This window comes from Macaca thibetana, chromosome 17 (genome assembly GCF_024542745.1).
Source record: "Macaca thibetana thibetana isolate TM-01 chromosome 17, ASM2454274v1, whole genome shotgun sequence".
Taxonomy (NCBI): domain Eukaryota; kingdom Metazoa; phylum Chordata; class Mammalia; order Primates; family Cercopithecidae; genus Macaca; species Macaca thibetana.
The window spans coordinates 16,471,350-16,484,847 of NC_065594.1; the positions used below are offsets into that span (position 1 = coordinate 16,471,350).

Below are 13,498 nucleotides of genomic sequence, written 5' to 3' on the forward strand. Positions count from 1 at the left end.
CAGTAATTAGAGGCCCAGGAGAACCATAAGATTCTCACAATTCAGTATCTTTTGGCATAAATACAGAATTAAAAGCATTGCATAACATGCATACAGTATTAAAATTTGATGATCTAATATTTCTTTCCAACACCCATTAATCTTTCTGAATTTCTACTACTTACTTACTTGCAAGTACTATGAAAGAATGTGATCTTAAGAATATTCTTATTATTTAAGAATTATACTCTGCCTACTCTTTCAAGGACTTTTGGAAGACTTATAGTACATCTCAGAATAAAAATTTTTCCTAGCCTTTGCTTATTAAAACTAATATTATTGGCAAGAACTAGCCTCTTTTTTATTCCCTTCTCAGAATGCTGGGAGACTTCTTAGAGAGGAAGAATTTTAACTACCTTCAGAAGCCACTTTGTCTCCCATGATCCTTTCTAGGACACCTCGTGGGAGTTTCTCAAAAGCCTCGTTGGTGGGAGCAAAGAGTGTGAAGTGACCATCTCTTCCAAGGGCCTCCAATATGTCCGATGTGATAGCAGCTGCCTGAAACACAAATGTGCTTTTCAGAGACTTTCACATTGTAAATCCAAAAGAAAATTACAACACACTTAGCCTAGGCTGACATGAAGGAGCTGATTCCTACACTATAGAGGCTTGTTGTTGTTCGATCTTCAAAATATTACTTTTTGACACAACCATGTCTTTTCCAACTTTCTTCAAATTGTGCCTGCAAGAATGGGAATTCTGCCCATGTTTGTGGGAGTATAGCAATATCCAGCAGTATATATAATAATGGATGAACACGTTCTAAATGCAGTAAATACACACCAGTCTCATAACTAACCATTCTTACTCTATCATTTCCATAGAAATATTATTTCATATGAGATGGTTTCTCCTGTGTAAAATGAAAATAGTAGCCATTTCAAAAAATACGTTTGTTACATTTTTTCCAGATTTAATAGCATTTTTGTTGTTTTTAGGTTTTGACAGGAGAAGAGGAGGGATTTCAATGACTCAAGACAATCTGCTCTTGGACTTACTCTGAAAGACGAAAGGTCATCTTCTGCTTCAATGAAGTCTTGAATTGAGGTACCAATTTGTGTAAGGACACGGTCAATGACATGGACCACACCATTTGTTGCAATCTGGTTCCCATGGATAATTCGAGCACAATTAACGGTGACAACCTATAATTATTTGGAAAAATCAAAGTGCTGAAACCAGAGACATCCATTGACCACTGAGACTGCAAGTGAATTCCCAGTTTTTCATTTATACTAGTAAATGTAACAAATGGGAAACTACATTCTAAATGGAAATGCTGTGGGTGAAGATTTACATGTTGTTTTATCTAAAAAAGAAACTGTAAAGGAAAAGGGAACCAGTTGAGAACCTAAGTCTATTCATACTTAACATATCTAGCAACATAAGGCAAAGGTGCTTTTTTCTTTCAAATTATTGCTTTTTTCCTCCCTTTTATACAAATAGTCATAAACTTTTTAATGTGGGTAAATGAATTATGTAAAGACGTCTAATCAGCCCTAAAAATTAAGTTTTGAGAAGGAGAAACAAATAATTATTGTATATATATATAATTAGTTCTAGTACAAGAACTTCCTAAATATTGCTTCGTCACTGACCTCTTTTGTCCCTGAGAATTTGGCTGTGGAAAAAGTTCTATGACCCCATTGGCAATTTTCCACAAAAACTGATCCAAACACACAAGTACTACAGTAGCTAGAGTGGGGGAGTAAAAGAACACTCATTCTTTGATTATTCTTTTTGCTACTACAATAAATTATTTCAAATACATCAACTACTAAAATTTCCTTTTTTAGAATACTTATCTACTGTCAATGAACTGTTCATGTAATTTGTCCTTTACAATCACTTTTGGTAGAAATTAACAACCAGATTGGAAATTTGCATGCCCTAGATTTGAGGGTAAAGTCATAATATAGCACTTACCTTATTCTCACTAGTATTTTATTATTTTTGTGAGCATTACATAAAAAGTAGTATAGACAAAATTAAAGAAGGTATTTTTCGTAAGTGTATTTTTTACTGATAAAACTTACCCCATTGGGATAATGGTTAATGAAAAGCCCCAAATTGTTATACATTGAAGGAATAATCATGCCATTTTTTAAGTCTTTGGTCAACATTCTCTTATTAATCATGTGGCTATGTAAAGCATTCAGTAATTCAACATTCACGTTGCTCTCCAAACCTCTACGGATATCCTAGGAAAAATTGCAATGATAGAAATTCAATTTATTGTGGAACATTAGTAAAAGTCTTATAATCACCCTATTTCTTCTGCCTTGCTATTTTCTCATTGCATTATCAGATGGTCATATAAAATTGACATAAATAACTTAAAATTATATTATTCAAATTGGTTAAGGAATTTTATAAGTTCAGATACTTAGTTAAGGATCTTGAATGTGATAGAGTACTTAGACAGAACACACAATTTTTAAAGTGAATATGTTGATGAAGAAACAATCTTGATATAACAAATAAAATGATAAGAATTAGGGAGATATGAAATTATCACATTTTAAAAATTTTAAGTGGCAAACAAAACAAAAATGACATTATATTTGTATGCAACACTTGAGTTTTAACAAGGGTTTCATGTTTATTCCATAACAAATTCAAGAATTCAACCATCCTGTACCTTTTTATATATCCAACACCATGTATTATATTATGCTTTACTCAATGCTATGGGAAATACAATGATAGATAAAGCAAAAAGTCACAACCAAACATTTATCAGTAGCAGCAGGTAAAAGTAGACACAGTAAGATACAGGACAGAGGGGAAAAATGCTTTCAGGGCTCAAATAAGAAAGAGAACAGCTATTCAGAAGTAGTTTGGAGATAGACCATGATATTTAAATCAATAGGAATGATGTGGTGGTCTTCTAAGTCCAGTACTGACATAGGGTGAATGCCAAGAGAGCAAAAGTTGTCCAGTTTGGTTAACACATACTTTTATGTTTCTCAGACAACACTAAGAAATTTAGAAGGGTATGTTGGACAATAATGTGGATGACTTTAATGCCCTAAGAAGGAGCGAAATAAACTGGCAATGAGGAACCACTGAAGATTTTGTGGCACTGGAATTTAATGATTAGAACCAGGCTTCAGGAAAGTTGAGTGGTAACGTACAGCAGAAATGAGAGTATTAGGGGGATCACTTTAGACGAAACATGAGATAAGGCTAACAGCAGTTTGTAAGAATTGGAGAAAGGGGAGGTAAGGATGACTTACAAATTTCAAGTCTGAACATTGAGACTGGCACTGCCAATTGTGGGTAAAAGGCACTAAAAACACAATTATTTATGGGATGAAAGAAAACTGCATATGTTTTAGATAACTTTTGTTTAAAGATGCAAATGGTATATCCAAGGATAAATACTAAGATAAACAGTAGAAAATATTCTACTGAGGTTCCAAGAAGAAACGAGTCCAAACAACAAGCGTAGGTTTAATGTTTGTATGCACTGAAGTGATAGCTGAAACCATGTTAAGCGCATTTAAAGAGTAGAGTCAAGTTGCTGGAAGAAATTCTTACAAGTTCCATTCTTTAAGGCAAGGAAGAAGAGTCAGCAAAAGGGACTGGAGAGGGGGCTACAGATGTGGTAAAAGACACTCAGAAGAGGGAGGTCTATAATCAAGCAGTCAACCACATAGCTAATGTAGCAAGATAATGCCTACAGATACATGCCTACATTTTACTAAGTATATTTGACTCTAGTAATAATTATCAATTCATCTCCATATCTAGTAGAAAGTAGGAATGTATTTTTATATCAGTTTTATAGATTCGGAAATTGAGTAATAATTTAAAGCATTGTAAATTAGACTGTGCACAAGTCTGAATCAAATGTATTTTCACATTTCCTTTAACTATCCACATACATGTATACAAATTTGACAACCTGAACATCCATATATATTTACATATAATTAAACATACATAATAAAATAGTGCTATATAATATAGCTTATGATAATTTTAAATTTCAGTAGGCTTCTTAACTTACCTTTCTGTTAGACATGTTATCTAAAATTACATACATATCCTCACAAACAAACAGGAAAAAGGAAAGGAGCAAAATAGAATAACAAGCACCCTTTTAGCCGATTCTTGGTTCTCCTTCTTTAAAAAATTAACATATAAGTCTCCTGGAGAGTTATTCTATTTGCGGATGTATTAAGGTATTTTACTTTCCTCAATAACTCATCCCTTTAGATATCCTCATATATGTACAATAGAAAGATACACAATTTCTACTAATATCCAAGTTAATAAATCAGTTAAAATGAAATAACAATAACAGCAAAAAATAAATCTATTGATAAAAATACTGAATTACAGAATCCAAGTTGTCCCAAGCCTCATTACTCGGTGCGAAGTAAGTGAAGGATCCCTTTCCCTCGATCTCCTCCCTCAGTTTTGAGGCATCAGAATAGTGCTGCGTTGTGGTGGCTCCCACGATACCCAGAGTGCCATAAACATGGTCAATGGGCAAAACTGAAATAATCAAGAAATGAATCAGTACTGGGGATAATATTCTCAGGATATGATTCATAATCATTTAAACCTTATACTATGTTTCCCAAGACATTTAACTAATAATTTTAGCAATACAATTATGTGAATAATCATTTTTATATAAAAGTTATCTTTTGAGTGCTAAATAATAAAATGCTACTGAAAAACATTATGTTACATATCCTTTGTGTTAAGGATAAAAAATTTTAAACTCTTATCCTGGTTTAACATTTAACCTATTTAGATCTCAATCCTGCTATGTCAATAATAATTCGATTATAATTCAATATTATCTATTATTTAAATCTATCATTTGTATAGATTTGGATCCCTAAAAATATGTAGGCCTGCTTGTTTTCATTATAAGTTCTGTTAGCAAATAATTCAAAGTATTGAATCCTTCCAGATTATTTCTTCCAAACGTCAGAAGAAAGATTCATGCATGAATGTCAACCTAAAGGGATTTATCTAGTAATGTGCAGTCAACTTATTTTTTCTGACCCTATTTGATTTGAACATTAGTATAATTTGATTAATAGCATAGAATAAATGGTTATTAAATTTGCGAATATCCTTAGATTTGGTGACACAACTATTAAGTATAAAACCGGGATTTTAAAAGACCCTAAAAAGATGGAGAAATTGAGTCAAAATGAGCAAGGTTAAATTTAACAAGTTTCCATGTAATTCCTATGCCTAAATTGAGAAAAACAAATCCTAGAGACCTGACTTAATGGTGTATGTAAAAAAACTGGTAATCAATTTTAATTGATTCCAAATTCAATATAAGCTAATGATGTAACACGGTTACCAATGACATTATCCAAAGTGCAAGGTCTCCCCAAATCAGGTACTTATCTTAGTATTGTCTTAAATGCTCAGACCCACATGGATGGATTTTAAATGTCAGTCTAGGTTTATATTCAGAAAAAAGATTACTGAACTGGAGACTTTCTGTCCGTTGGTGTTATAATGGGGAGGGCTTCAAAGTCTATGTCATATTAAAAGAATTGGGGATGGTTAGCCCAGAGAACAGAAGATATTATTCAAGAAGCGAGGGTAGCCGGAGGAAAGGCGTGATGATTGGCATGAAATATCTGAACGGCTGTCATTTCAAAGAGGAAATAGATGAACTATTTTTTTTCTCTAGTTGGCAGAGGTATAGGAAACCAAATTTCAATATAAGGAACATTATAAAATCAGAGCTATTCAACTAGAGAAGATGAGGTTTCACCAAGTAGTTAAGTTCTATGTTCCTAGACAACTTCAAAGAACGGGATTTTATAAAGAGTTTTGTTCCTGAAGGGAAGCTGAACTAATTTAAATTTATGACTAAGTTTCTGTTGTATTGCCCAGCATCCAGTGTATGAGAAATGTGTTCCTACATTTTATCATCGTGATAAATTCATGATTAACACAAACATAGGAGGGGATATATCTTGGATTTAGGATGGTGCTGAGTACACACATACACAACTGGCTTCTCCACAAGCCACCTCAACCCTTTCCTTGCATATAAAGTGTTCCTTATTTAACTCAAGAAATTGAGATTTTACCTGCTGGGCAGCCTTTCATTCCTTCCATTCTCGTATAACCAGGACAACATTCATACAACACAGTCCTGTACATTGGAAGAAAATTAATATTAAAATGAGAAACTAAATAGGATACATTTTGACAAAAATTTGACAAAATATTTCACTTATTGCCTTGATTTGCTGAGATTCTAAAAATCAGGGTTCCCCCTGCGCCACCCCCGGTATTTTCTTTTTTCTTTTTTTTTTTTTGAGACGGAGTCTTGCTCTATCGCCCAGGCTGGAGTGCAGTGGCGCGATCTCGGCTCTTTGCAGGCTCCGCCTCCCGGGTTCACGCCATTCTCCTGCCTCAGCCTCCCAAGTAGCTGGGACTACAGGCGCCCGCCACAACGCCCGGCTAATTTTTTGTATGTTTTGTAGTAGAGACGGTGTTTCACCGTGTTGGCCAGGATGGTCTCCATCTCCTGACCTCGTGATCTGCCCACCTGAGCCTCCCAAAGTGCGGGGATTACAGGCGTGAGCCACCGTGCCCCGCCAATTTTTTCTATATTTATATGAGTTTGATTTCTCACTACAGTCTCATGTTACTATAGAAAAGTTCCAGAATGTTGATCCAGAAGAATGAAATTTGGGTCCAAGTTCTGTTACTTGGTTGACTTGTGAACCTTGAGCCCCAAGTCATTTAATCAACTGGCGTCCCTGTTTCCCCAAGTATTTAACATGAATATAGTAGCTATGGTATCTACTCAAAGAGTAATTGTGAATCTCAAATGAAATAATGATTTTGAAATCATTTTGTAAACTAAAAATGGGTAGAAATGTGCTTTAATAGAAGTGGAAACATAAGAAAATACATTGAACCATTTGAATCCATAACATGCTTTCTCATTGCTAACTAAAATAATGCTGTATTTGGTTTGAATTGCCAGTATAATTATCATATTATACATAAACTTTGAAATATTTTTATTTGTGTAAAATTTGATAAAAATAATCTAAGTTTATTTTAATATTAGAGCTTAGTATTCAAGAAAATGGCATCCTGTTTAAAGTTAACAAAGTGTATTGAGTTATATAGGCAATAATTAAGGTAACAGACCAGAAAATTCAAGATATCAAGATATACAAAAAATAAATTTATCTAATTTACTATATTTTGAGGGAAAATAGTAATAAAAAATATATAATTGCTTACAAAATAAAAACTGATTATATTAATATATAATAATATTAATATAATCCTAATTTTTATTCTTTCACATTTCATAGAATATTTTCTGGACTTCATCATCCAATATAGATAGCCTATTTTAACTAAAATTTTACATAGTTACTTATGTTTTCTTTCAATAGAAATATAAAGGTACATGTATCAAACAAACAATTAGAAGTGGGGGGATTATTACAAGTAAAAAATAAATGCACATCATTTTGTAATTTTTAATTGATACATATCATGTCAAACAGATTATGACAATTATAGATTAGTTATTTTGTAATTCACTAATTAAACATGAATCAGCTAATTCAGATGCTATTTCTTTTCTGGCTTTTTATCTAGTTGTCATAATTGTAATCAAGAAGTATGAATGAATCAAATAATTTATACATGAAAGAGATTGCCAAGTATAAGAATAAAATTTTTTTTAGTATGATAAAAATGATGAAAGCAAACTATCAAGCAAAAGTTTTAATGATGTAAGAGAGAATTTTATACAGTCGAGTAAAAGTAAATGTTTTCAAATTGAACCCTGGTACATTAAGTAATTATCTAGGATTTGTAGTCCTGTTTATAACTTTGAATCCGTATTCTCTATCTGTTAATAAAAAATTCCTGGCATGAAATATTGGCTTAAGAATCATAGATAGCTAAAAATATGGACAAAATTAAATGGGAAATACCCACTTCAAGTTATTCTCTAATTTTAATATAGTTTGAAGAATAGTTGGTATTGGAAACATATACAAGGTACATAGGAGCCTTATGCAAATCATAATAGAGCCTCTAAATAATTTTATTTACATGAGCTCTTGTAAATAAATCTAATTATTGGATGTCAAAAGATTAAGAATTGCTTATATATTAGCTTTAGTATATGTTGTATACAATTTTAAAAATGAGATACAAATGTGCTTAGTCCATAGATTGATAATACTTACTTGAAGTAAAATAGTGAATAGAAAAGGAAATTTAACAAAAAAGTATACAGCAAATGCTAATATAACAAGAGTCAGTCATAATATAGAGAATTAATGCAGTAGATGAGATAACATTCCAACAGTTCATTGTAATATCAGCTGATAATTTTTAAAAGAAAAAAGGGTTTTTTTTCAGAAGAACATTTATGCTACCCAAAATTCAATATTCCCATATGGTCAGTAGGGCAAAACAAGAGTAAAAAAATATCATTGCTACACATAGCTCTAAACATGAGAAATTTATTTTTGCTCTCAGAATCGTATCTAATATTTCATGAGATGCCAGCTAAAAATGTCACAGACATTCTCTAGAGGAATTTTCCAGAATACTATATTACTAGACCAATATATATTTTGGACAATATCTTGACCCTAGGAAGCTTCATGTTTTTCATTAGGCCTGCTCAGTTTACTTTTCTCAAATCCCCAGAGCAACTGTTCAGCTGAAAGGCAAACATTTCTGTCATCTGATCATAAAGTCCTGAAGATATCTCTGGAAATTTCAGTAGAAGCAAGCAGACGGCAGACCAGTCTTTCTGTCAATAGTATTGATTTCTTTTGGATATTTGAAATTAGCATTTACATTTATTTCAGTGCCCAGATGTAACTATGTTTTTGAAAATGAAGCCACTTTAGAAAAATAAGCTGATAAAATTGAACAAAGGAGACACTGTTACATTTCTGGTTTTAAAAAAAAAAAAAAAAGAAAAGCCAGGCTTCAAAGTAGTGATTTTTTTTGTTTGTTTGTTTTAATGGAAAGCAAGAAAGAATTTTGGCATAGCCTCTGTACAAGCCTTGACATCTCTCGTATATTTAGATGGTTAAAGTAAATTGATGGCATTCTTCTCTATCTTCTAGGAAGGATGTAATAAGCGTTCTCCCTAACATTTCAGGGTGAAGGTCCTTTCTTATCTAGTTAGTGTGCATTTCAAATATGCTTCATGGTATCCATGAATATAAAGAAGAGGAAAACTCAAAGCCTTAGAATCCCTACTGGGGCCTAGCTTGCAGCATGCCAGATACCATTGTAACAACTGATTGCATTATAATTGGGTGAATGACTCACAAGTCTAGCAGAAGTCTGCACAATAATAGGAATAATGTTCAGGTCAAAAGATAACATCGAGTTGAAACTCTATTAAGCCAATGAGCAGGGGATGGTCAGCAAGGTCCTCTGTTGCCCTAGACTTGGTTACCATGTGGAGATGCAACCCAGCTAAGGTTAAATGCCTGGTATACATGTTCTTACTTAGAAATAGACAATCTTGTGCATTTCAAATAGGCATCTGGTCACAACTTCCTTTCCTGTCTACATCTATGCATTTGTTAAAAGAGTTTAGTTTTAAGGACAATTGATATTATGCATTATGGGTACTTAGTAATTTCACATTTATCAATTCATTTTATCTTCTCAGAAATGCTTTAATATAGCTATTAAATCCATGTTTTACAGGTAAGTCTACAAGAGGTTAAGTGATTCCATATTTAGTATTTTTTTTTTTTTTTTTTTTGAGACAGAGTCTCACTCTGTTGCCACTCGGGAGTGCCGTGGTGCCATCTTGGTTCACTGCAACCTCCACCTCCTAGGTTCAAGCAATTCTCCTGCCTCAGCCTCCCAAATAGGTGCCTGCCACGACATCCGGCTAATTTTTGTGTTTTTTTAGTAGAGAACAGGGTTCACCATGTTAGCCAGGCTGGTCTCAAACTCCTGGTCTCAAGTGATCCCCCTGCCTCGGCCCCCCAAAGTGCTGGGATTACAGATGTGAGCCACCACTCCTGGCCCATGTCTAGTATTTATACCAATATTATTAACTTCGAAATAAGTTTTCCATCAATCCTTCCACCCGAACTTAGGGTAACTGAATTTTAATGCTGATGTATTAAGCAGGTTCTTCCTGGGGTCTTTTGATTCTCAAGGCATCCATCACTAAGGGTGGACTTCAAATTAATGGGAAGCAGGAAGAAGTCACTTGCACTGTTTTCTTGACTGGGGTGGCACCTAAACCTTTCTGGTTGTATTACTTGCCCTATTTATGACTGGGCTCTCTCATTGTAAATAAAGATTTTGGATCACAGGAGTGGTTCTTGACCTTAATATGCCCAGAATGTTTATTACTTTTTTCTACCAATATTTATTGGTAAAACAAACCAGAAGGCATGTCTAGTAAGTAAGAAATAATGCTTTCCAATTTTAAGGTAATCAGTGAAACATATGTTAAAACATAATCATTCTTTGGGCTATTGAGATATTAACTCTAATGATGAGCTTCCATTACCACCTTGTGGACCTCTGGGGATGGACCATCTTGAAGTGAGAATCACTGCATTAAATAAAGAGATAAAGTCAAGTATCTTTTAACTTTAAGCTTTGATGAAAACTCTGAGGTAAACTGGAATACTTTAGACAATTTCCAAATGACTGGAGGAAAACATTAACTTTTTGCCTCAGAAACTGATATTTTAAATCAGTTTGTTCTTCTGGCCCACTTTTTTATAAAATGAGGAAACTAAGTCACAGAGGTTAAGTGACCTGCCTAAGATAAAAGAGGGCCAAACCAGGAGTAGAAACCACATCATATACTCACACAGATTCTATACCCAATCCTTAGCCATGTGATCTGCTTCCTTCTGGCCTCCACGTCACATGGATTCAGGAAGAAATCTGAGTTCCTAATAGTAATATTGGAGATGCAGGGAGAACTTCTTTATTCACGTATATATTCCTTTCTTTTCTTTAAATAACTCCCAAAATTTTGGTCAGTATTTTCAAGAAGAATGGTGTGTACACCCAGGGGGAAGGGCATATACGTCATGATGTTGTTTTTGGAAATGACATGTTATGAAAAAAAAAAGAGACTTACGCTTTCTGTCCACAGATGGACTTTTTATACCAGTTCTTACAAGTGCTGAAGTATTTCTTTTTGGTGCCCAAAATCTGTTGAAGGGCACAGACATTCGGGCTGGAGGATAGAAGGAAAGGAAAAAAGTTAATGTCCTAATAATGACTAGTTTTTCATATCTAAAGATCAGATGATAGAAGAAAATGTTAAGATGTGGATTTGATATTCAAAGATATGATTCTAGCCTTGCACAAATCTAACTATTAACACAATCCTACTGAATTGTTGAAAAACCTAAAGTCTAAGGGAGATGGCGAGGAGAAAAAAAAAATACATTTCTGAGAGTAAAATACAAGCGTTTCAAAAAGTTAACCAAATAGAAATATTCAAACAGTATTAACATAATTTTATTTCTATGTGCCTTATTACTCTTAATAGTAGATAATCTACTGACCCTTTTTAAACCAAACGTGTGCTCACTTGGAGGGTGGCCATAGCTTCAGGGCTCTCTGGAACAATGAGAGGTCAGAGAGCAAAAGAGACAAGATTTATTATGTACACAGACACTATACTCTGTAATTTTCTAGGTTAAGTAATCACAGAAGTAAATGAGTGCTAAAATTAACTTTGAAACAGTATGGTTGCACAGAGGAGAATTATCTTTTTGAATGGAAGTGACAGAGGATGTTCTAATCTGTTACAACTTTAAGGTTCCCTTTCCCCTCTTAAAGGGATAGAGGTCTTATTTCACTGTAGGTCAAAGAAGCTTGTGAACATTATGAAAATCCCTGTGGGGCATAGGAAGAAGTGCCAAGATCCACTTAAAAAATTATAAATGGTTGGATGAATTAACAAAATTATGTGTAATTTTTAAAGTGCTCAGTTGTAATTTCATTAGTTCTATAAAATATAAATTACTCTTGCAAATTTTACAGAATTCAGAGTTTAAAAGTAACTTAAATGCTTCAAAGAATTCAGAGAACTAGTTACATTACCCAGCATTTAACCTTCATATGTAATTTAAATAAAATTTTCTCTAACATCATGTGAGATATTTCAAAGCTGTTCACATATATATGATAGTTCCTAACAACAGATTTGTTAATTTTGAAAACTCAGTTTCAGATTTTTGGAAGAAAATGAAAACATAAGTAAATGGAATCACAAAAGAATGCCCAGCTAAATTGTGTTAATTAGATTAGAATTATATAATATTTCATAAAAAAGCAATTCAAGTTATTTAGAGAGTAATTATGTCTTAAAGCTTAAAGTGCATAGAGAAATCACAGAATACTCACATTTTCCTTTTTTTCCTATTACTTTATAATAATTAGAAAAAAAAAAACCCTGAGGCATATATGAGAAACTTTATGCATACTTGAACATATAACAAGCTAAGGAAAAAGAAAAACGCTTTATAAAACCAAAGCAATCACTTACCCTTGTTCCCGACCCCTGATACGACTATGAGTCAAGATCTTGTCATAATGACTGTTGGCATTTGCAGGGTTAACAACAAGCAGCAATAGAAGAGAAAACATGGGTAAGAAGGGAATCATCTTGAGTCTCTCCGTTGCAGTTAGTCCCGAAGAGAACTGGCAGTGGGCTTTGCAGAGCTCAGAATTTATATACATGTCAGAGTTGTGGGAGGGAACACTGCATCAACCTGAGAATCTGAACTCTTTCCAAGAAACATCAGCAACTTCAAATTGCCAGCTAAGATTTGTTTTGGTTAGTTATATTTAAGGAACACATTGAGCTACTTTTCCTTTTCATTATAAAGAAGGTACTTATTTTTAATCATATGAACAATTGACTCACTGCATGTTTATGTCTCAGTTTTATTCTTTTGTATCTTAGAGAGTTTTTAAGAAAAATTCTTTTGTTGAGTTGTAAGAGATATTCTGCAGTCCTTTTCAGAGTAGAATGTATAATGTCTGTGTGCTCAAGATTATTGTTAGGTCTTACTGCAGTTCACATCAGAACTGAAAGATTATTATTATTATTTTTACCAGAAAACAAAGGTAGATGCAAGTCTGACAATCACAAGGGAGTAAAGCGTGTTGATTAAAAACAAACACTGGATAGATTTAAAACTTGTGTAAGATATGAAATAAGAATTCTAACTTGCTGAAGAATCATGTAGGAGAGTCCACATTTTCCTTGCTATCCTACCAAAAGGAGAACAACCTCTCATTTCCTTTCTCTGTCAAATATCAAGGAACATATAGAGTTAACATAAGTCTAATCTGACAAATTTCTCCAACTTATGAAATGAAGCAGAAAGGAAAAACATTTGTGCTTTGTTGTTTTTCATGACATATACTTCACATGATGTTGAACATGTCTATGCAAGCA

At 33.3% G+C, this 13,498-nt stretch overlaps 1 protein-coding gene across 7 annotated transcripts in view; it reads right to left on the reverse strand.

Moving 5' to 3' along the window:
- POSTN (periostin) overlaps positions 1-12,811 on the reverse strand; it is a 35,441-nt gene extending 22,630 nt beyond the window's left edge. For all 7 annotated transcript variants that reach the window (XM_050765912.1, XM_050765911.1, XM_050765910.1 and 4 more), the window contains exons 1-7: positions 12,581-12,811; positions 11,162-11,260; positions 6,123-6,187; positions 4,388-4,545; positions 2,076-2,240; positions 1,038-1,184; positions 396-537 (exon numbers count right to left, since the gene is read on the reverse strand). In XM_050765912.1, the coding sequence (XP_050621869.1) occupies positions 396-537; positions 1,038-1,184; positions 2,076-2,240; positions 4,388-4,545; positions 6,123-6,187; positions 11,162-11,260; positions 12,581-12,774 (970 nt within the window). In that variant the 5' untranslated portion in view covers positions 12,775-12,811. The remainder of the gene's footprint in view (positions 1-395; positions 538-1,037; positions 1,185-2,075; positions 2,241-4,387; positions 4,546-6,122; positions 6,188-11,161; positions 11,261-12,580) is intronic.
- Between the last annotated feature and the right edge of the window lie 687 nt (positions 12,812-13,498).